This window comes from Chelonia mydas, chromosome 12 (genome assembly GCF_015237465.2).
Source record: "Chelonia mydas isolate rCheMyd1 chromosome 12, rCheMyd1.pri.v2, whole genome shotgun sequence".
NCBI classification, from domain to species: domain Eukaryota; kingdom Metazoa; phylum Chordata; order Testudines; family Cheloniidae; genus Chelonia; species Chelonia mydas.
Genome location: NC_051252.2, coordinates 36085183 through 36109186, shown reverse-complemented (window position 1 = coordinate 36109186; position 24004 = coordinate 36085183). Strand labels below are relative to the sequence as shown.

General features: G+C 55.1%; 1 protein-coding gene across 6 annotated transcripts in view; it reads left to right on the top strand.

Moving 5' to 3' along the window:
* The window catches only part of GSE1 (Gse1 coiled-coil protein), a 360389-nt gene that overhangs the window by 107127 nt on the left and 229258 nt on the right, over positions 1-24004 (top strand). For all 6 annotated transcript variants that reach the window (XM_037878124.2, XM_043526225.1, XM_043526224.1 and 3 more), the window contains exon 2: positions 19009-19183. In XM_037878124.2, coding sequence (XP_037734052.2) covers positions 19009-19183 — 175 coding nt within the window. The remainder of the gene's footprint in view (positions 1-19008; positions 19184-24004) is intronic.

Below are 24004 nucleotides of genomic sequence, written 5' to 3'. Positions count from 1 at the left end.
TAGTCTCTAAGGTGCCACAAGTCCTCCTTTTCTTTTTAATCTGAGTGCCGGTTTGTCTCACCTCTGTGTAAATCGGGGATGATGATTCTGGCAGCTTCACATGGGGGCTGTGAGGGTTAACGAGCCGATAGCTGCAAAGTGCTGGAAGAGCATTAAGTGCCAAGTCCTGTTATTAAAGGGCACAGAATGGCAGGAGGCCAGCCGTGCTGGGAGGAGGGCAGATTCCCTTCAGCAGGTGCTGTGACGCGGGAGTCTCTCTGCATTCCAGGTGACAGGTGGTACGACTCCTCCGGGTCACTGGTTCATGGAGAATGTCCCGGTGCATGGTGGGGGAGATGGTGAGCCCAGACCTTGCATGGAACTGGCTTCCCCAGGGAGATGGAGACTATAGGATGTATCAGCCTGTGGCAATGTGCATTTGGGGCTCACAGGTGACTGCCCCACTCTTGGAAATTAGAGAGTGAATGTAAGAATATATGGAGTGCAGTTAGCCCAAGGCTACCTAGGCACTTGTCACTGTGCTTCACACCAGCTGGACTGCAGATCTGCCAGCTCCCAAAGTCACAGGCCTTTGGGATCGCTCGAGCTAAAGGAGACTCTCCATCAGCTGCTAGCCATGCAGGGTGCATGACACACAGTTAAGTGGTTTTGATTCCATCCACTAGTGGGCAGTGGTGCACATACACACTACCCAGCTTATTACGTGCACCTTCTCCCCAGCTCCGTGCACCAGGTACAGCTCTTAATTTAAAGGTGAAGTTGTAGAGCAAATAAGTGTGTAATAAATAGAGTTGACCCCAGTTTTCAAAACACCCCTGCTGACTGGGCTCCCAGGGCGTTTGGTGCCGAAATGCACAGCCTAGATAGTGGGCACATTTGGCACAGGTCCTTGGGCTTCGCTCTGCTTCCCACACTGCGTCCCCATACCCCTAAGCCAGTAGCGCGTCCTTCTCTCTGATGTTAGTTCTGTGCTCGGGCAGCTCCTAACACACGTGCCTCTAAAGGCCTCCAAGGCCGCAGCAGTTGCTGGATGGCGGGGGGGGGCACCTGCACTGCAGTGATATGCCCAGGCCCGTTGTCTCAGCACAGGACTGAAGGGGTTTTCAATGTATCCGTAATTAACGAGTGCATCTGCAGCTCCCAGAGCCACTCCGGCAGGTTACCCTGCCCCTCCTACACCTGGGGCTGAGAACTGCCGCTGGGCTAGGCTGCGCTTGGGAAAGATCTGCCAGAAGGACCCCCCTCCCCCAGCTCCGGCTGTGTTGGATGCCTGAAGCGCCACCTGCCCGCATGCTTGTCTGAGCCAATCAGGGGGTCTCGCTTCCCTAGGCATGTTTGCTGTTTCCCGACGGTGAACTTCCCGAGCTCTTGTTTCTCATTTACGGGGGGGCCCTTGACAGACAAGCTGAGCTGAACACTGGCAGTGGCTCTGCTGGCCACACAGCTGGGGTCCCTTCCCTATCCCCTCTAGCGAATCCAGGCACATGCCCCGCTGGCACAGGTGAACTCGTTCTTGGAAGCAGTTGGCAGGCAGTGCCAATTTGCAGCTGGCTGATTTAGGTCACCGTGCAGCGTGGAATGGCCTGCAGTCAGCACAGCGGAGTGGCATTTGATTGGATTTTAAAAGGCAGAGGGTGGACGGCGGGGGGGGGAAGAAAATGGGAGGCAAACTGCGGTGCAATGGATGAGCTTTTCGAATCACAAAGCAGCGCAAGGCCCAGCCAGTTTCAGAGCTGGCCACACAGAATGCACTCGCGTGATTTGCTCATGCAGGCGCACCTGCACTGCAATCCCAGTCCCACCCATACTGGCCATTTAAATGTCTAACTGGTCAGGTGCGCAGTTAGCCAACAGGATGGCTTGCATACACAACTGTGGTGATGCGAGCATGCAAATTCTATGTGAGTGCAATGCTAAAAATCACCCCTGAAATGACTGGGTTTTTCTCGCTTTTGAGCATTGCACAGGTAAAGAAAATGAGCAGGGAAGTGGGAAGTTGCCTGTATGGCAATCGGATGGCATCGCTGACAGGAAAAGCACCGTAGCGAAGTAGGAGGGTGCTTGCACAGCTGTTGTAAGGTAAATCTCATGTAGGAAACGTTGAAACACAATTCTGCTGAGCTATGAGCTCAGCTCCTGTTGAAGTCAGAGGAGACCCTGCCTGTGTATCTGATGGCACAGCCCCCAGAGTAGATCTGGGGCTGATCAAAAGCCCATTGAAGTCATTGGGATCAGGTTGATGAAGCACTGAAATTTACTGTAAAGATCAGAACTCGCCTTGCAACAGCTTTGGAAGAGGTCTCCAGCTTTTGGAGACCTGCTTTCCTGAGCTGAGCTGTGCTTCCTGCCTCTCAGATCGCATCACTGGATTGCACTGCCTGGGAGGGGGTGGGGGGGGGGTGTCAGTAAAATGGAAACAGTGCCGCTCCCAGCCACAGAGATATGGACGCAGCCAGGGCATGGAGGGCAGTGATGCATCTGACCCTGGACCTGGATCGCAGTCAGACCTGCAGATGTAGGGGCAGTTTGGATTTGCATTTTGAGCCCCTACATTTGGGAGTTTCTGGATCCAGGGTTTTGGTTCTGCTGCAGATACACGATTTGGCTCGGCGCGGGGGCCTGGGGGTTTGCTTCTGGCCTGTTTCTAACGTAGGTTGTACACTGCGTGTGTATATCAGTATATGCATGTGGGCATGCATCAGGGGGCCTCTCCCAGCCAGACACACACCCAGCCCTCTCCGCGTGCGAAGCCTGGGCTCTTTGGTTGGTGTCTCTCCCCTGCTGGCCTGCAGCTCCACTTGACAGCCCTTCCCTGCAGCGCAACTGGGGCTGTCTGGCATGAGAACAACATGGAGGGCAAGGGGGAGCCGACTGCTGGGAGCTGCAGAGGCTGCAAGGTTGAGCCCCCTTTGCATATCAATAGGTAGCTCTTTCCAAGGCAGCCCGGCTTAGCCCGTCTCCCCTGGGGAAGGGAGTTATTCAAAAGCTGATTACCTCATTGCTTCCCCCGTTTCATTGGCGCCCTGGAAGGAGAGAGCGTGAGCTGATGAGGAGCAGCATACGGTCCCTTATTGGCCCGCTGGAAGGGAACATCCGATAACCGTTGGGGCTGGAGGGGTGGGGGTAGGCAGCAAAACACGCAGCTTAATGAAGAGCTTGGACGGCTGGTGGGAAAGGCCACAGCGTTTGGCTAATGCCACGGAGGGTGCCACGCTCGGGCTTGCAGGACTCATGCTCGGGCTCTGAACTAGCTGTGTAGACAGCGTGCTGAAGTTGCAGCTCGGGCGCCGAAGCCCATCCCCTCCCTAGGCGTCCGAGCTCCGGTGAGAGCCGTAAGGGCTCCACAGCTATTTGGCGTGAGCCCGTCGACACGGGCTGTGTAGACACACCCTGAGAGAGCCGGGTGACCTCCTTCTGCTCCTTAGTCAATTGGCTCAGCCAAGCCGTGGGCGCCAGGCTTGGCGCTAAACTCACTCAGGAGAAAGTTGCTTTCCCTGGGGGCTTGCACCCCAGCACCAGGCTGGGGTCTGCAAAGTTCAGCTCCGGAGTCTGTCTCTCCACCTCAGCCTGTTGAATCCCTGAGGCTCCTGTTAGAAAGAGATCAGGGCCCTAGAGGTGGAACACTCCTGAGCATGGAAGGGTGGGGTTGGCTGTGTAGGGGGGTTGGTCTGGGAGTTTCTCTCACACACTCCCACAGGGATCCAGGAATCCTAGTTTTCCAGGGCTTAGAATCATAGAATCATAGAATATCGGGGTTGGAAGGGACCTCAGGAGATCATCTAGTCCAACCCCCTGCTCAAAGCAGGACCGATCCCCGACTAAATCATCCCAGACAGGGCTTTGTCAAGCCTGACCTTAAAAACTTCTAGGGAAGGAGATTCCACCACCTCCTTAGGTAACGCATTCCAGTGTTTCACCACCCTCATAGTGAAAATGTTTTTCCTAATATCCAGCCTAAATCTCCCCCACTGCAACTTGAGACCATTACTCCTTGTTCTGTCATCTGCTACCACTGAGAACAGTCTAGAGCCATCCTCTTTGGAACCCCCTTTCAGGTAGTTGAAAGCAGCTATCAAATCCCCCCTCATTCTTCTCTTCTGAAGACTAAACATCCCCAGTTCCCTCAGCCTCTCCTCATAAGCCATGGGTTCCAGTCCCGTAATCATTTTTGTTGCCCTCCGCTGGACTCTTTCCAATTTTTCCACATCCTTCTTGTAGTGTGGGGCCCAAAACTGGACACAGTACTCCAGATGAGGCCTCACCAATATCGAATAGAGGGGAACGATAGAGGGGAATAGAGGCTTGTCTCTGTTGTTCTAAGCTTAACCCATCCTCCAGCCTTGAAGGAGCTCTGGGGTTGAGCTCTTGATGGCTTTAATCTCCTTCGTGCTGGGGAGGTGTTTGTCTCCTGGCCCAAAGCCACAGAAGGCCCTGAGGCTGGCTGTGTGGGAGGTGCCCGGGGCAGAGAAGGCAGGGCACGGTGCAGGTTAGGAAGGAGGTGCCCTGTGTGCTTAGCCATGAAGCAATCTGCCCCGAGGGGCTGAGCGGCTGCATGAGGCTTGCTGGTGCATAGCTGCTCGGCTGCCCAGCGTTAGTCACCCTGAGGGAAAACCTGAGGGAAGCGTGTAGCGTGGAGGGGGCACTGTCCTTGCACCCCAGCCAGGATGGCACTGCCCTGGTGCCACCTCCTCTTCCCCGGCCATCTGTGTGTGCAAATTGGGCACTTGCACAGATAAGTATCATGGATAAATGGGACCAGCTGTTCTGGGAGGAGAGCTATCACTCCAGGGCAGAGGGCGTGTGTAGGAGGGGAATCAGGCATCCTGATGACATCTCTGGCACTTCTTCTCTCAGATTACAGCAGGTCTTTGGCTCCTGGTGAAGCCAGGAAAAGCCTAGGCCTGCTGGGAGAGTGAGGAGGGCTGGCTGTCTCGTATCGTACCCATGTTGGCCTCCCCTTGCTATCAGTCTGATCCCGAGAGAGACCTGTGTAACCGTCGATATAATCCTTGGTGTTGAGGTGGCCGAAGAGCTCAACATGTTTTACAAAGACGGGAGCATTATTAGCCCCATTTTACAGCTGGGGAAACTGAGGCGCACTAAGCTTAAGGGACTTGCCCAAAGTGCAAGTGGAACCCAGTACCCTGCTCAAACCACTGGGCCCTGTCACCTCAAGATAGACAAACTGTGGCTAATACCAGCTGCTCTGCCTTGGAAGGACTTCTCAAAATACCCCACCGTGCTATCGCAGTGCTGAGTCCACTGAATTGGACAGTACAATAGGTTTGATTGGTGCTATCCTTATGTTTCTGTGATCGTCTGATGAGAACCCAGCCCTGAAAGTAACTTACATGTATGCGCTGTCTCTTGCGCTCTCTGTACGTTTAAGGTATAATTGACATCGGTTCCAATTAGAGCCTTTCTCTCCCCCAAAAATTCTATCACCATGAAGAATTTCCCTGGAATTGAGCTGACGTTTTTCACTGTAATACCCGAGGCAGGGACTGGAGAATACAAGTAGGCCAGTGATCGCTCCTCTAATGCGCTGTCAGGATGTGATAAACTGAGCCGGCTGGCTGACAGCACAGTCCTGTGCACGTTAATAACAACGTCCCAGTCGCCTGCACCCACCCAGTGTCCAGGGCAAGGGCGTGGGGCGAAGGCCAGGTGGAGCCTGGGGGCTCTCAAAGGAAGTGATAAAATCAGTGGCTTCTCACTAGCCAATCAACATTGGGGATTGCCCAACATTGTCATGGCTCCCGAAATGCTAAGAAGTCTGACTGGCCGTTGAGAAGGGTAGATATTATCCTGATTGGCTACTGAGCAGGGACCTCTCTTGTTGGAACAGCCCATTGTGTCAGTTTCCCCCCCATGTCCTGTATTTTAATAACACATTACTTTAACATTCCCCTTCTGGCAATATATAGCCCACGTTACCAGGCAGTGAGGCCCTCTGCCAGGAATGGAAGGGGTCCCAGCGTCCTAAGCCTCTGCCTTGAACCACAATGCTTCAGCTGCAGATGTGGCCCTATGTGATGCGGTTGCAGGGAAGTGGGTGGGAGGAGCAGGGGTTGTTGGAATGAATCCTGAGAGAGAAGAATTCTTATCTTCATTTTGCTTGGGGGAAAACTGAGGCACAGAGCAGTGACGTGTTCTGCTCGAGGCCATACAGTGAGAGCCAGCCACGGAAGCCAGCTCTCATGACCCCTGCCGCTGCTCTGTGTTAGCCACTGAATCATTCTTCCTTTCTGGAGGTCAAACTCAACCCCGTTGTGACTCCAGCAAAGTCAGGGGAATTGCAGACAGGGATGGGTTGGACTCGCTGTAGCCTTGCACAGCTCAGGGACGATGCACCTTTGGGTCCAATAAATGGAGCAAGCTAGAGACACAGCTGGCAAAGCAGAAACACAGCAAACTGAACGCCATCCTGCAGAGAAGGCAGGCTCCCATCCGGGGGGCTTGCTTCTTGTTTCTGATCAGCACCTGTTGTATACGATGCATCAGCTCGGCAGAGACGCCTGGTCCCCGTGTGTTACTGTCTAGAGAATCCCGTCCCTGGAACGAGCCTGCCAGTTCTCATTTCTCGGGGCCCTGGCACTGTGCTGCTGGAAGTGCCATCTTCCCCGCAGGGAGTTCTGCCCCCTCATGCTCCTCTCACCGCAGCAGCAGGCTTGGAAGCAGCTGGTCAGGCTCAGCGTTTGGTCAGGGCTTGTTTGCTGTGAGCCCTTTTCAGCCGGCCTCCCTGACAAGCTCCTGCAACATCTGTTGAGCTTTAGTGCTTTCTTGTGCATCAGCAGAAAAGATGGCATGTCTGAGGCCCCTGCACTCCTGGCGGCTTCCCCCGCACCCCGCCCTGCCCGTGGAAGAGCCTCAGGGTGCTAGTTAACAAGTTAGTGCCCAAATCACGCTGTTTGCCGTTAATTGGTTGTGAGTCTTTGAGGACATGGTCAGGGTGCAAAGCCCTCCCCGTGAGTGGGGATGGAGAGATGGTTTATCTGGCTGGACAGATTCCTCCTAATTGAGCAGATACTCCATGTTCACAAACAGATGGCTTCTTTGCATCAATTATTTCTTATCTGTGTAACCGGGAATGATTTTCTGACAGATAGCACAGGGGAGAGTTAAAGAAGGAGGAGGCCCAGACACCCACACTCGCTGCCACAGTCTGGCACTGCTGTGCACTTTCCTAACCAGACACAATGGCCCGACCGATGCATTGGGGAGGGGGAGGGCTGCTGCACTGTGAGCTGGGGAGGGGGTGTCTCTCGAGAGGTTCCTCGCCTGTTAGCACCTGTCCCTGGTTGTTTCGTGGCTCAGGATTCCAGTTGCGTTGAAGTCTTGTCCCTGTTGCAGATGCATCAGTCCGGCTCTGCTCTGGTCCTGACATGAAGCCTAACAGCTCCTCTCCTTGGAGCATCAGCAGGGATGAGCGTGTCTCGGTCGGTGTGTCTAGTTTCTGTGTGCGCTGCGCCAGCAAACAGCCGGGCAAAGCCCAAGAGACGCTGTGGTACAACGAGCTAGTTTGCCTGCTGAGGATCCAAGGAGGCTGAGCTAGCCGGGGAATGAACAACACATCCCTCCAGCCCTCTGAGGGGGCTGTGTAAGAGACCAGCTGGCATGTGGCCCACTTCATGTCAGATCTGTAAATGCAGACAGCAAGGGCTTTGTGCCCGTCAGGCGAGATTGACCCCTCCAGTGCTAGGCCCAGTTCAGCAAGGGGTAGCTGTCACGGAGTCCCCGGGCGATGCTCTGGAGCTGCTCCTTACGAAGCCAGGCAGGACTCTGGTGAAGTCTCCTCTCTGGGAGCAGACTGTCTTCAGGGCAAACAGCTCACACGGCTTCCACCTTCCTGGGTCTGACCTCGGAGCATTCAGCATCCTCTGCCCCTCTGTGTGCTTCCCACAGCGAGTCCGCCCAGGGGTGGTCCAGGGGAGGCCAGAGGGTCCTGCACCCCAACTCCGCAGTCAGACGTGGCTCTTAGCCAGCCAGTAAAACAGGTTTATTAGATGACAGGAACATGGTCTAAAACAGAGCTTGTAGGTACAGAGAACAGGACCCCTCAGCCGGGTTCATTTTGGGGGGCAGTGAGCCAGACAACCACGTCTGCACTTCACTCCTTGTCCCCAGCCAGCCGCAACAGACTCCCGCTCCAGCCCCTCCTCCTCTGGGCTTTGTCCCTTTCCCAGGCCAGGAGGTCACCGGATTCCTTTGTTCTCCAGCCCTTTCGCTATCACCTTGGAGGGGGGAAGGGCCCAGGCCATCAGTTGCCAGGAGACAGTGTCGGCCATCTATGTACCCTGGCCCTTTGCTCTGCAACAATCCCACCCCCTTATCCCACCACCTAGAGATGTAAGAAATGCATAGGGGAAACTGAGGCATCCCGACAGTATTCAGAGGAAACACTAAGAACAGTCCCACTTCGTCACATCAGCATCATTTGCCTTGGAAGAGGCAGAGTTCTGCGGCTATTGCCATGCGTCAGGGGCTAGCGGGGCAAGGTTCCCAATGCCCGGCAGGTCACGTACCACTGGCTGTGAGCAATTGCGTCACCGAGAGATGGTGGGCTGCCCTTTTGAGTGGGAGGGAGAGAGATGATGGGGGAGGGAGGAAGCAGGAAGGTTGCTGGGGTAGAGAGGAAGCGCCGGCGTGTTTTCCTTGGGACCAGAGGGGGCTCGATCCTGTATTTCAGTCTCTGTTGTTTTTTGGCACTTCCCAGCCCCTGTCTGTCTGTCTGTCTGTGGCTCCCACCTGGAGCTTTCCCAGAGCCAACATCAGCATCTTCCTTCCTAGGTCCATCCTGGGAATCTCCTGCCCTGAGACTTTGATGCCTCATACTTGCAGAGTGAGACCCCTGACCCCTCCCCTCCCCCCCCGGCCTCCAGAGAGCTCTGTAAACTCCAGTCTAACGACACCACCAAAGGGTGCTCAGCACAGACCTGCCCCCAGGTTAGCAAAGTGCACATCGGTGTCATACTGTGGCAGCGAGTGTGGGTGTCATGGGCCAGGAGGCTGCCCTGAAGAGCCAAGCTGGAGCCTCGAGGTGTCAGAGATGGAAATACCCCGTATATCCAGGGCTGCCTTGGAGAATCTCCTGTCTGCCCCTTGGGGTACTTTCTGAGGGTCCCCCCCCTCACCTTCCTCTGAAGCATCTGGCTGGAGCTGGGGCACTGGGCAGCATGTGCCGGGGCTGCGGGTGGTGAGGATTCGCTCCCAGGTGCTGGGCTGGCTGGGTCTTGCTCACATGCTCAGAGTCTAACTGGTCGCCCTGGGTCGGTTCTCCCCCGCTCAGATTGGCCGTGACCTTGGGAGGTTTTCACCTTCCTCCACACCGTGGGGTACTGGTTGCTTGCCAGGATCATCTGGGTGTATCTCAGTCAGTTTCTTGCCAATGCAGGGCTGCCGGTCCTCCCCCCTGCCCGTGTTCTCACACAGTGGTTTAGTCTCCTGACGAGCTGTAATACTTTGGCCCAGTTCTGGTTGTTAGTTCGGTGCGGGGATGGCCGGGTGGTGTCGGTGGCTGTACAGGAGGGCAGACTAGGTGATCTGGGGGGGTCCCTCCTGGCCTTACACTGTATGCCACTGTGTGAATGTTCACCTCCATTTCTGGGTCCCTTCCTGTTTTCCAGGGCACCCTTTTCAGCTGGAGAAAAGAGCGACCCTAGCTCCTCCCCTGTGGCATCTGCCCCACCGAGACCAAACAAGGCTGTGCTTTGGCCTCCTCCCTTTGAGCTCAGGTCGCGGGCTTGGCCCCTGCCACAGGGTGACAGCGCTGAACACTGGAGAGAAACAGAGCAGGGAGCCTTGCTGCGGTTTGTTTGTTTGCTTGGCAGCGCAGCCCAGCCCGCTCTGGCACTTCCATCAAGATAATCACTGTGTCTAGGGGGAGCTGGGCTGCTCCCGCAGAACATTACACGCCAGATAAGCAAAAGGCTCTGCCTCTCCCGGGAAGCGCAGGCCAACTCCCTAGCTTGTATGTTAATTGGAAGGAATCTAATCAAAGGGCAGTGCTGGTTCCCTTGCAGGAGAATGTGCTCAGAATCGCCAGCAGGGCTGCTAGGGCCAGGCTCAGAAATCCAGCCCGCTTTCCCCACGGTGCCAGAACAAGCCCCTAGCCTTATAGTTGTCCCAGGCTTTGGAGAGCTCTTAGTAAATTGGTTGGCAGCCTTCCCAGTGGAAGGTAGAAGGTAAAAGCTGGACTGGGTTCTTACACTGGAACGTTGAGAAGGGATCCCAATGTCTAGTTCATCATTGGCTTCTCACCATTAGGGATCTAGATTTAACTCCTGCCTTAGGTTGCAAGGGAAGATGGAGTCAGATAGTGTCTCGGTTGGTCCCTATTTCACAGTTTGGCTCAATAGGGATGGTGTCTGCTTGAGAGAGGCCTAGGACTGGGATTGCAAGAGGTTCTACAAGCCATGTGTGTGCACACTGCTGCACGGTCAGTGCGTCTGTAAATCAGGCTGCTTCTCTTCAGGAGCCTGTTCCTTTTCACAAGCGGTAGCACCAGCCTGGCCAATTATCCGCCAGTGAATAATTATCGAAGGACATCTTCATCTGATAGGACTGGAAGAGCTGTTGCCAATCACGTCAAGCATCACATTTAATTAACACTTGATCTGGTATCTAATATACCTTGAATTACTCCTGATTGCCTATTGCTGCACATATTAGCTAGCCAGTAATAATAATAATTAGTAATTATTTGCACTACTACTTATTCATCTGAGGATCTCAAAGCAATTCCCAAACCCTAATTAATTACGCTTTCCAACAGGTAGGCAATCATTTGCCTGTCAGCAATGTGCAGCCACCTCTGGGGAGGAATGTGGCACCTGATTAACAGCACACGTTAACTTTGCCTAGCAGTTTTAGGACAAAAAGCAACGCAGAGCCCTGTATCTAGTTGCAACTGGGGGCGGAGTTGGATTTAGGGAGGCAGAATGTGACAACCTGAGTTGGAATTTGGCCAGGATTCCAGGCATAACACCCTTACTCTAAGGGGGTGTGTGCCATGGAACATTAGGGCTCGATCCCCCCCGACAGCGATGTCAATGGTAAAACTTCCATTGAATTCAGTGGGAGCAGGATCAGACTCCTGACGATTACAGGTGGTTTCACATCTTCTCCAAGAGAGGGCACCCTGAGCTGTATTGACTCAGTATTGATTTGCTCGTTACCTACCCTGGTAACTGATTGCCTAATAGCCCCCTGCTCCATGCATGTGACATGGCCAGTAACAGTCTCCTGGCGCTGGTGCAGTATGGCCCATGGAGTAACAGCCTGGTTACCAGGGTTGCAGGCTCTCTGTATCTTACGCTCCCGTGTATTACAGCAAATCAGTATTCAGGCAGGACCTGACTGTGCCATTCACAGCCCTCTGGCCTCTGCAGGATCTCAGGGTAGGGCTGTACCTCAGGGGCTCAGTCTCCCCTTAAAGCCCCCCGGCGCACCTGGGGAACACACAGCTCCCTTCTCAACAGCCGGCCAGCTCCATGGGCCGGTGCTGGGCTAGGGCTTCCTTTCTTCTTTGACCACTTGCAGGCGATTGGCAGCCCCAGGGGCTGCCCAGCTAAAAGCCAGAGTGGCAGCTGGGCCAGGCCAAAGCTTCCTACTCTGGCCGTGCTGCGGCGGGGCCCCTCTCCCCACAACCGGCGCAGGGCGGGAAGGAGATGTGAGATTCTCAGCGTACTTTATCCCTGGCCCCCAGGGAGCCCGGCCCGAGGAAAAGCCTCCGCCATCTCCAGGGAGACCCTGAACAGAGGAACAAGCCCTCGACAACCAGCCATTCAGCAAGCTGAGGAAGGGAGTTTGGAACACAAAGAGTCTGGCTGAAACCCGGCGAGGCTGCCGCTCGCTCTGTCCTGGCCTCACCTCGCGGGGCCTTGTTTCCCGTCTCTTTCGGCGTCGGGGTGAGGTGAGGACGGCGTGTCAGAGGGGGCCACTGCCCAGGACATGACGTTTCCTGCTGGTGGCGTGAACTGAGCTGAAAACGCCGGGCGGGTGCCTCCTCTCCAGAAAGCACCCGTGTCCCCTACGCGTGCCCAGCTCTGTGGGGGAGATGGGACAGCAGCAGTTTCCTGTCCACCCGGCCATCCATCCTCCCCGTCTCTCACCCTCGTCCCTGCCTCAGCGCCCAGCCCCTGGTTGGGGAGCCATTGGGAGCTATTCATGGGGTCTCTCCTTCGCTGGCAGTGTCTGTGGGGCTTGGATGGTTGGATTGGCTGAATCCAAGTGGCTGTTGGGCTGGTGCTGGGCTCTTTCCCCTGAGGGAAGTGGAGAGGTTTGAGGAGGCAGTGGAAGGAATCAGCATTGATATGTGACCTTAGAAATCTCTCTGTTCAGGGAGCTGGTCATGGGGCCTGGAACCCTTTTGCTCACGGTCTGCATTTCAGGCACGCCTGCAGTGATGGGCAGGCCCAGTCGTCCGACCTGTGTTCAGAGGCCCCCACTGCCCCCTATACAAAATGAGTTTGATGGTTCTCAGCCCAGTTCCCCTTCATTGATAGGATTGAGTGGCGCACGGAGACCGGTCTCCTCTCTCATCCCAGAGGTGGTGTCTCCCTTGGCGGGCTTGGAGAAGTATTGGCAGGGGAATCGCATGGGCTGTTCTTTATAGAAGGGCAGGATTTCAGCCTCCATGTCTGTCCCCTGGCACATTTCACCAGCTCTGAATTCCCTTGGTGTGAAAGGAGGGTGCTCAGAGCACAAGCCAGGAAGGGATCCCGGGTATGTCTGATGTTTCTTTTTAAGCCAGGGTTCTGCTGGCTGGTATTAGATGTGGCCGTGAGGGGAGCTGATGGCTCCTAAGAGAGTGAGTCCCAAATGGAGCTGGGCAAGATTTTGTGATAGCGTGAAAGGCTCTGTCAGAATGGGAGGCATTTTCCATTTCAGTTTGATTGCATGAGACAGCTGAATTTTGCAAAGAGCCCAGAGACCTCTCTCAGGGGTGGGATTTTTTTGTGCTCCAAATGGGACCATTTCCCCTCAGAGACACCGCTAATTTGGAGCAAAAACTCCTTTGAGTCTTCAGAATCTAAAGCTTCTGAAATCCAGATTTCAGCCTGGCATAGATCAGCTTCCAGCCACACGGAGTACGTGGGGGAAAGCCCAAAGTTTTGCCAAGTTTGTGTTTACACTCCCCTTCTCCCGCCCCTCCAAACCCCGCCAGTTTGCGCTGGGGCAGGGTGAGGGGCAAAATTTTGGAGCCTCCTAAAATAGTGTAAGCGTGGGCTGGGATGAAACTGTGAATAGTTTGCAATTGCCAGTTGTGGCAGTGGGAGCCCTTGACATAAGCCCCTCCTGTTACTGGGGAGGGAGCTCAGTACCGGACAAATTGATAATTCTGTTCTTTACTATAGTTTCAACCAGACACTTTAGATGAACACAATATGTTGGGGAAGAGACAACATAGCTTTTGTAAAGGGAAATCACGCCTCACCAGTCTGTTAGAATTCTTTGAGGGGGCCACAAGCATATGGACACGGGTGATCCCGTGGATATGCTGTATGTGGACTTTCACAAGGCCTTTGACGAGGTCCCTCACCAAAGTCTCTTAAGCAAAGTAAGTAGCCCTGGCATAAGGGGGAAGGTTCTCTCCTGGATCAGCACCGGGACGGATCAAGCCCATGATCAGAAATCAGCGGAGCCGAGAGCATGAGACCTCTTTCTGTCTCTGGGATCTGCAGGCCTGAAGCTTGCTGAATTGATGTGCTTTAATCCTTCTCCGTGCGTCTCACATGCTGTTGCATAAGGTGCCTAGGGCAGGTTTGCAAAGCAGGTTGCCAGGGGAGGTCTCAGCCTTACTGGTTAGATCAGCATGGGCAAACTTTTTGGCCCAAGGGCCACATTGGGGTGGCAAAACGGTATGGAGGGCTTGGTTGGGAAGGCTGTTCCTCCGCATACAGCCTGGCCCCCGCCCCCTATCCGCCCCTCCCTCTTCCCACCCTCTGACTGCCCCGCTCAGAACCTCCGACCCATCCAACCCCCCCTGCTCCTTGTCCCCTGACCACCCCCTCCCGGGACCCCACCCCCATCCAACCCCTCCCCCCGCTCCCTGTCTGCCCCGAACCCTATCCACACCCCCACCCCCGACAGGCCCCCCGGGACCCCCACTCCATCCAACCCCCCGGCTCCTTGTCCCCTGACTGCCCCCTCCGGGACCCCCATCCCTAACTGCCGCCCCAGGACCGCACACCCTATCCAACCCACCCTCTCCCCGTCTCCTGACCGCCCCCCCGGAACCTCCGCCCCATCCAACTGCCCCCTGTCCCCTGACTGCCCCCCTGGGACCTTCTGCCCCTTATCCAACCTCCCCCCCCGCCCCGCCCCCTTACCAGGCTGCTCAGAGCGGCAGAATAGGCTTATTGGAAAGCCTGGGAGGTGGGCGGGCGCAAGCCGCAGCGGCATCGCTGCGGGGGAGGGGCCGGGGCGAGCTTCCCTGGCCAGGAGCTCAGGGGCCGGGCAGGACGGTTCCGCGGGCCCACCTCTGGGTTAGATCCTGGCCAGCCTGTCTCCCCAAGCATGTCTGGCAGGGTGCTCGCAGCGTCTTCTCTTGGCTGTGTTGCACCCCAGTTGGAATTTGCTTTGGATGTGACAGTGGGTGGTGTTTGCGTTGCATTGGGTGGATCTGCTGCAGCGTGATGCCCTCACGCTCAGGCCTCACCCTTTCAAGGGGACAGGAGGGCATTAGGGACACAGCGGGATGTTGTATCTGACGTGAGGTTTCACCCTGAGGAGATGAGTCCCTGGGTTGTGTCACAGCTGTGCAATGCAGCCTAAACACTGTGACACGTTAGCTTGTCTTAGAGGAAACTGCAGCGCTGGCTAGGGGGTGTCTGTCTTTGCCCCGCTGCATGGGGCATTGCACGATGTACTGGGACCTTGGCACCCCTGCACAGACCCTGCGCCTCCTGGCCATATTATAAGGGCTCGTCCGCACTGCGGATTTGCCCTAATTCTAGCCATCAGTGGCCTGTCACCAGGTTAGCTTTGCTGGTGCAAACCCTAGTGCATCACCATCATTTGCATTGGTGCTGTCTGTCCTGACTTCATGCAGGGCTAAGATGAACTGGTGCAAACCGTGGTTTTGCCTGGCTACAACAAGAGGGGTTGCACAAGTGCAGCTACCCTGCTGGCTGGGATCCCCAATGCAGATGAGGCCATTGCACACGGGGAAGCCCAGAGGGATGGACGGAGATTTTGCTTAGAGGAGAGGGGCCCTGTTACCATCTGTGTCGAGTAGCCCCAAGACTCCCTTTGTAGGGGACAGGTCCTGACACACCCTTTCTGCTGCGCATGTCCACAGCCTTCCCTGTAAGGCTCTGCAGGCTAATGCTTCCGCTTGGTGCCCAATTAAAGCAGAGGCCATGCAGTAAAAAACCTGACGCGGCAATCAGCCCCGCCATGCGGAAAGAGTCACTTTCTATTAATAATTGCAAAAGAGGAGAAGAAGAAGCACAAAGTTACACCCATGTTTCCCTTAACAAGCCCTGGGGGACCGTGGGCCGCCCTGGCAAAGATTAGGCAGGACATGGCCGCTTGGCTGCCTAACCGCTCTTGTGCGGTGGCAAAGATACCAGCCTCTCCCATCCCCGGCCTCGCTCAGAGCGACGGGGCAATTGGTGGAAAGCTGCCAGTTGGAGTCAGTAAGTGTTGCCACTTGAGGGCTTGTGGGATTTGTCGAGCGCTCGCGGTTGTGCAGCGTTACCATATGGATTCCATAAATTAAACCTTTCCAGGAAACGAATGGTAAATTTATACGTCTGCTCACATGTGTGGCTCATTGATTCTAAGAGCTTCCCAGCAAAATTCATGTTCCATTCATCTTACTTAGGCGCTCCCAGTTTTATAGGACTAAGCCATCGAAAAATTGGATCAACATAAAATCCTTTCTGCACAGCAGCCCTGGCCTTAGTGCTCGTAAATTGGAGTGGGGACCCCCTGCACCCACCCCGCCGGTCCCTGCCTCAGGCCTGTCTGACTCCATCAAAAGGCTCCTTCCCTGACCTAAAGCCTCCTGCTTTGACTACCTCTCCAGTCTGTATGGTCACAGCCCCTTTCTCTCTTGCCAAGTCCTGGAGCATACAGAGCCCAGCTGCATCCTCTCTGGAATCCCACAGCAGGAAGGGGCTGGTAACAATCAGGGCTGGGTGGGGCTTGGTTAGCGGCACATGTCGGGAAGGTCTGGGTTCAAGTCTCATGCAGGGATTTACTGCTTTGCTGGGGGATGTGCTGATAGAGGCATAGCCCTCTCTCAGTACAGCCTGGGCATGTGTTAGGCTGGGCTGCATGGCATGGCATGGCATGGCAGCTGCATGTACTGTGAGTGTGTCACCGGCTCTGGGGTACCGGTCGTGCACTTGTTGGGCAGGGCACATTACACCCGTTCTCTGCAGACCCGAGTGCAACCCGAAGTGCTCTCCGATGGGTACGTCTACATGGCCGGGCCTCCCGGCCTGCTTAGGCCGACGCTAGTGGGGCTCATGCTAGCATGTTAAAAATAGCAGTGTGGCTGTCATGGCACCGGTGGAGGCTCTGGCTCACTCCGAGCATGGAGCCAGCCAAGGGATAGGATGAGCCTGAGCTCAGGTGGCTAGCCCACCTGCCCATGCTGCAATGTCCCACGGCTCCGTTTAGCACACTAGCGGGAGCCCCGCCCGCACAAGTCTGTCTGTGTGAGCTGGGCGGCTGGCTGCCTGTGGTCTGTGTGACTTGGGTCTCTTGCTCTGCACACGACCCCGCCCGCTGGTTAAAATCAACTGAGGCAGATCTGCTAACCTGGAGCAAGGAGAAGGACATTCTTACTAGGATGTGGGGGAGCATACCCTTCAGCTGGGGAATTTCTCTGTGGCTGGTCTGGCAGGGCCTGAGTTTGCTGGTCCAATGGTCCGTGGTGCAAGGCTGTCCTCCTTCCTCCGGCTTTAGTGGGATGGCTGAACTCTGTGGGTGATTGGTGCAGTTGGCTGAGTTTGGTTGGACCGCATTTGTCAATATGTCACACCCTTCTCCATGAATCACACATACACAGTGGGTTCTGGGCCACGTTTACTGACTTCCTAGGGTAACACAGGCAGGACAGAGTTTATAAACTTAAACCATTGTCTGGCTGATCATGGGATTCTTCTCTCAGCAGGTCTCCTCTGCCTTCCTCCTTTTTAATATGCCCAAGTTGAAGCTAATGAGACACGCCTGATCTGTCTGTCAGGGAGAGTCTGTAGAATAGCTCTGTTCAGCTCCATAAAGCCTGTCACTTTGGAAAGTGCTGGGTTTGTTACATAAGTTTACATGTATCCAGACATTTAGCAATGGGGGCCGTTATGTTAAATAAAATTAAAGTACTATTTTATTGCATTTCTGTCTAAAAGATGAAAAAATCCATTCCAGCACAAGTTTATGCAGTTATGGAGCTAGAATATGGATTGCTTTCGTTACTGCCACTTATTAAAGATACAAAGAACTGAGGACAGAACAACTATTTTCTCAGATGCGCATTAAACAAGAGGATGACAGATGCAGCAAATTAGGGCACACAACAGAGCTGAGACAGTAGAGATTATGAGTTATCGTAGGTGTTAGAGAAGGGGAAGTGGTACTGTAAAATGGAACACAAACAGAAATGTTTTCATTCAAATACCAAAACAAAGAAGCAGTGGATAGATTTGTAAGGCTGTTGGTAGGTCCCAGAGCTGCCAGGGGGATGACGGACAACAGCGTGGAACTGGTGCATGAGAAAAGAAAGTTGCAAAGGTCTAGAAACAGGGCTGGATCCTCAGCTGAAAGAGCACACGTGTGTTCTGTACTGCTTCACGCCAGCCATGGCTCTGTCTCAAGAAAATGAAACGGAGAATGGAATAAGTTATGAACAGACAGTGAAAGTGACTCGGAGCAGACCAAAGTAGTTTCCTTCTTCACACCCTCTGAAGTGCAAAGTGTAAACCAACAGCAGCAGCGGTGTAAAGTAAATTAGAGTTTTGAAGGCCGTTCACTCTCAGTAATGAGATTCAGAGGCGACTTGATCACGATCTAGACATACCTATGAAGGGAGAAGAAGTTTGTTACTAGAGGGCTCTTTAACTTGGCAGACAAAGGTATAACGCGATCCAGTGGCTGGAAGATGAAGTCAGCCAAGTTCAAACTGGAAATAAGACCTACATTTTTAAGGGAATAGATAATTGACCATTGAATCAGATTGCCAAGAGGTGTGATGGTGTCTACATCACGTGGAGTCTTTAAATTGAGATTGGGGGCCTGCTCCTTCACTGGTGTAAAGGGGAAGAGACCCATCGATTTACATCAGCGGAGGATCTGGCCCTGGACATCTTTCTAAAAAAGATGCTCTCGGCTGAGCATAGGATACTGGGCCTGATGCAGGAATCACCGGGTAAGAATCTCTGGCCTAGGTGGTCAGACTAGATAATCGTAACAATCCCTTCTAGCCTCAAAATCCTCTTTGGATCTAGGACGCTTACCCTCCCTGTGTCCCTGTAGCAGGAGCCTCATGTACTGTGACCGCACTGTCACAGCAGAGGGGAGGGAAGTTGTATACCGGCCCATTGAGTAATCAGCAGCAGAATAATCAGCCGGCAGCCACTGGCAGGGAGAGGGATGTTGCTTTGATTCCTGCCCTCCCTCCCCCACCTCCCCAAAGCCTTTCTTGTCTGGTCCTGACTGGAAGCGCTTGGACTGCTCACTCAGATCCAGCTGTAGCCCCCGTGAGACATGGAGCTGCCTGGCTGGTGAGCAGCAGACAACTCCCCTACCCAGCCACGTGCAATCTGCCTGAAAGAAAACAAAAGCATCTTGTGTCTCTCCACCCCGAGGCCCCCCAGCACTAGTGGGACACATTCTGCCAGAAGGACCCTGCTTTCTCCAGGCTGGTAGCAAGCATGAGGGCTTGGGAGGGGAAGCGGGAGGTCTGCTGCCTAGTTCTGAAGCTGATGCTGGCTGTCGGCTATTGAATATCCATGCAGGGAAAGGTTCTGAGTCCCTGTTCTTCTGCTTTTGTTCCAGGCTTTGTCCTCTTCTCTGGAGACACCTGCTGTGAAGCCTTCCACCAGCGAGCCCAGACAGCGACTGGCGGGCTCTGGGGAGAGCCCAGGTGCAAGGAACGGAGGTGCACAGGAGATTGGCTCTGACCGTGGCCAGCTGAGTGTGGATGTGGAGGGCGCAGACCTGGGAGCTACAAGTAGGTGCTAGATTTGCTGTCTGGGCATGGGGGGAACCTGCAGTAGCAGAGCTTGGAGCTCTGGGGCGTGACCCCAAGGACCCACCGTCTCCATGTTGTTCTGAGTGTGTGCAGCAATGTTCCTTGCGAGACTTGGGCCGACCAATCCCCTAATGTGCCACAGCGTATCCACTAGGCACAGCTGGGCCCTGGTGCTTTACTCAGAGAAGGGGATACCTGGGGTGTCCCAGGAAGTGACAGCAGCGAGTTGGACCAAGCCAAGGCAGCTTGGGACCAGCCTCCTCACTCTGGCTCGGCTCCTCTTGAGAAAGAGGCAGCTTTTCCCCAAGATCTTGGGACTCAATCCTGCTGTTCTTGCATGGGCAGAACTCCCATCAACTCTGTTGGAAACTTTGCCTGTGTGAGGACTGTGGGACTGGGTCCTCATGGTTTGTGTGCTGGGCGGCAATCTATGCACTCGGCGGCCAGGATTTCCCCCCCTGTCCCCAGTGCAGCTGCTTGGTGGGCAGTCTTCTCCAGTGCTGGTGCCTTGCCCTCCACCTTCCCTGGTAAGCCCCAGGTAGCTGCAGTCAGAGAGCCGGGATACAGGGAGGAGTGTGTGTGGGGCCGGGGACAGTTGGAAATGTGGATGTCCTGTCATTAGCCAATACAGCATTGTCTGGCCAAGGGGCAGTCCTGGGTACGTGTCGTAGCCTGTTGGATGCTCTGTGTTGAAGGCCTGCTGAGCAGATTTCCTGTTGGCCTTTTTGTGTCTATGGACTGGGTCTGAGGGCCGAGGGAGAGGACAGAGTGTAGGTGAAACTCATTGCTAGGGACAGGAGGTAGTGCCAGGGTCTGGTGCCAGGGTGGGGGGCAAGGGTGACCTGGTGGCAGAGGACTCTCTACCAAGCCCTCACTCTCCTGCTCTTGTGCCTCCCCCCTGGCCTGTGTGAATGTGCTGTCTCCTTGGTCCATTTAATCCGTGGCCTCTCTGCCAAGACGGCCAACCAAGGCTGGGAAAGGGCGGCAGGTTTGTGATGTGGACACAACCCCGCTGGGAGTCAGAGTGAAAGGCACCAACTCCCTGTGTGTAGGCCACCCGGCGGCTGTGCCCAGGGACGAAGTGACCCGTGGCCGGATCCCCAGGGTGACCTGGATGTGAAAGGCTCTTTCTCCTGTGGCCAGTCCCCCGAGGCCAGACCCTGCTGCCCCAGTGGTACACTGGGCGCCAAGGACACCTGCAGGGCAATGCCAGCTGTGCCTGCGATCCGGGACGCCATGGGGCTGAGGCTGGGCTGGGCTCCATCTCGTGGGAGTTCAGAGCCTTGTCAGGCAGGAGCAGCAGCATTCCTTGGGGAGGTGTTACACACCCTCCCATGCTGGGCTTGTTTGTTAGCAGCCTTCCCGGTGGCCCTGGAAGACTCCTGGCACTCTGGCTGCTTTGATGTGGAGACTGCCGCCCACTCCAGCTCTTGGCAGAGGGGAACAGGAGAGCGAGGCACTGTCGTGCGGGGGAACTGCAGGTGCACCCGGCAGGGAGTGAAAGGAGCCCTGCGTGGGCCCGTTTCCATGCCAATGCCTGTAGCTGCCTGGGTGGGGGGAGCTCCTCTCTGTTTGGAGGGTGGTCAAGCTGAGGGGCTGGCGGATCTGGGTCCTGTTCTTGGCTCTTCCACTGACCAGCCAAGCAGTCTTGGGCAAGTCCCTGGCTTTCCCCAGGCCCAGCAGTGCAAGGGTACTGTGGGATCCTCAGCAGAAGGGGCTGTAGGCAAGGCACAGGGTCTCGTTACTGGGCCAGAGCTCCTTGGACCGCGCCGCCTGAATCAGGCCCAGGGGACTCAGCCCAGTATTCTGTATGACTGCAGCTGGTGATATGACTGGGGGCTGACTAGGCATGGGCTAGCTGGCTTGGATGGTCCCAGACCCGCTCCCCCCCGAGTCTTCACCCCATCTTGAATTGAGCCTAGACAGCATCGTCCGTTGAAGGTGCCGCTGCCACTGCTCACGCTTGTTCTGGCTGGACGCAGAACCACTGAATTACCCCGGGGAAAGCTTGTCTGCCCCGATTCCTAGCCCACCTCCACAGGCCCTGCCCAAGGGAGCTGCATTATCCTTTCACTCCCAGCTAGTGCGAGTGCTGCAGGGCTCTCACTACCCCTCCTGGAGCTCCCCAGCACTTCCTCAGAAATCTCTCCGGGCTGGGGGTCCGCGGGGCCCTCACCACTTGCAAGCTGTTCCCAGCCAAGCGAGATGGGAGCTGTGGCCTGGAAAATCCAGCCCCGCTTTTATTGCCTTGCCATCGGCTGCCGGGCAAAGGTGACATTGATTAATGGCTCATTAGACGCCTGCCACATTTCATCTGCAGCCCCTGTCCCAGGGCGCTCACATTCCCACTCCAGATCCCGGTGCATGGGGATCTCCTGCCCCTTCCCCACACCACCGATGAGTGGGGAGGGGCACTTGCGCAGCAGGATGAAGGATGAGGGAGAGCCATAAAGCCTCTGCCCACAAGTTTGTCCCATCTGATGGCAGTGACACGTGGTCGCTGAGCAACCTGGCTTTGAATCTGTGACCTCTGGGGAAAGGCTTCTTATCCACCACCCCCAGAGCCCTGTCCACGAGACACCTGGATGCCCGCAGGCCATGTAGCGGATACCCTCTTTGGCGCTGCGTACGTCTGTGTGCACACGCGCTACCTCTTGTCTGTGTTGCTTCCCTGTTTGGCACTCCGATTCGCATGGGCTCTGTGTCTGCGGCCTCCTGGGCAGCAGTCCTAGCTGGAGCAACCTAGGTGTGAGGATGATTAAGCCTTGGCAGCTAGAGGTGCCGCGATAGATCATCATGCCGAGGGCACAGAGTGTATTGAGCCTCCCCGTGCCAGCGGGCTCCACTGGAGACGGGGCTAGCACAGAGCGGGGAGGGCTTTAACGTTGGGGTGTGCCCCTCCAGGGTTCACTCTGCAGGCAGGTGGGGGCAACTAGCGAGGCCCCGTGTGCAATGGGAGACTTGCCAGGGTAGGAGAAGGAGTTGCTGGATGGCTGCAAATGTGCTGGCTGCTTCCAAGAAGAGCCACAGCCCAGGGGAATCCATGCCTCACCTCTAAGCTGCTGAATGGCAGAGATGCTCCTTCTCCTTGCCATGAAGGGTGTACTGGCAGGAAGACGGAGCTGAACCTGCGACCACCCACTCTGTTAATATGGCGAGGCACTTTGCAGTTGGAACAGTGGCCCGGTACACACCTGCTGAATCCAGGCCAGGACCCAGGGAGGGCCCTGCGTGGTGTCTCGAGCTGGGCTAGTCAGTCTGGGTGCCAGAGAGAAACATGGGGTCTGCCGGCATCCAGCAGCCTCAGTGAGAATCCCTGTTTGCATTTCTTACAGCAGAGGCCTGTCTCTCCTCTAGCATGCCATGGGTACCTGAACCGGGGGCATTCAGAATTCTGGGGCTTAGAGTGCCTAGAGGTGCTACCCACCCAAAGGCCCAGGGCCTCACCTCCCTGCAAGCTGGCTGGCTTTGCAAAGACATGGAGACACATGCTGCACTGGCCCCCAGGGCCTGCTGTCACTAGTCTCTGCAGCTGGTTCACTGCAGCTTCGTGCCCCACCCTGATGCGTCTCAGGCTGGGAACACCCCAGAGTAACTCATGCTGGGTATATAGTAGGGAGTGTGCTTTATGCCAGTCTTTAATTACATAATTGCACAGGACTACTGCCTCATACAGTATACAGGATGAACTGGGCAGCTATTCATTATTTCTTTTCATCTTCCTCATTCAGCATGTGGTCCCAGGCCTTATTTCCCACCCACCATCGGAACCCCGCATTAAATGAAATACAGGGGTATTAATTTCTTCATAGACTTTTCTGTGGTGCTTATTGCCATAGTGACTTGCCCAGCGTCACATGGGAACTCTGTAGCAGTGGTAAGGATAAAATCAAGTTCTCCAGGGCCACATTCAGCTGGCTCCACTACAAGGATATCCTTTCTCTTCCTGCATTTCCCTGTCTCATTCACTCCACAACCCTGATTCCCCCGCAGAGCAGGTCCAGCTGGTGCACTGAAAGAGGCAGGGATCCTGTGGAATCAAATATGTGATCATGGAATTGAAGTCTGTAATCATAATGCGTATAGAACAAGGGGGCCGAATTATGGTTGCACAGGCACCCTTGATTCTGGCATTTTCCAACTTTTGAGTGCTTGACTTTGCAACAGTAATGTTCTTTGAATGTAGTTTTTAGTTGAGATTTCCTATGTTTTAAAAAAAAACCCTGAAAAATCAGGAGTACTTTCATGTGGAACCATGCTGACCCCAAACTTGGGTCATCATCAGGGTTGGGATCTTTAGATCTACAGCATAGACCTCTATATCCCTTGGGCTAATTGAGTAACTGGTAGTGGAAGTAGGCTGTTATCCTCTAGGTCAGCCAGTCACTAGACTGGAAGAGAGATGCATTTTGCCAGCGGGACTCTCAGATGTTTGTTGACAGCAGAAGAATTTTGGGATTGAGGAATCCTGGATTCTATTCTAGGTTCTGGAGGGGAGTGTGTTCTAGTGGTTACAGACCTTTCTGGTCCTGTCCCCTCTGTGTTTCTTGCCCCCTCCCCCCAAGCTTGTCCCTGTCCTACTTTGCTCCTGTCTTCATCCATCTGCATTTGAGTCAAGCTGCTCCCTCCTTTTTCCTCCGGACTGCCAGCAGAAGGCACATTCAGAGCACCATAAAGTCTCCCTCTCTCAGTTCTGGTGCCTGGCTCCACCTCGGCCCCAGCCATTCAGGGAATCAATTGCAGGAAAAGGGCTGCTCAGCTTCTGCAGTGCTAGGATGGAGCAGGCTCAGTGCCGGCCAC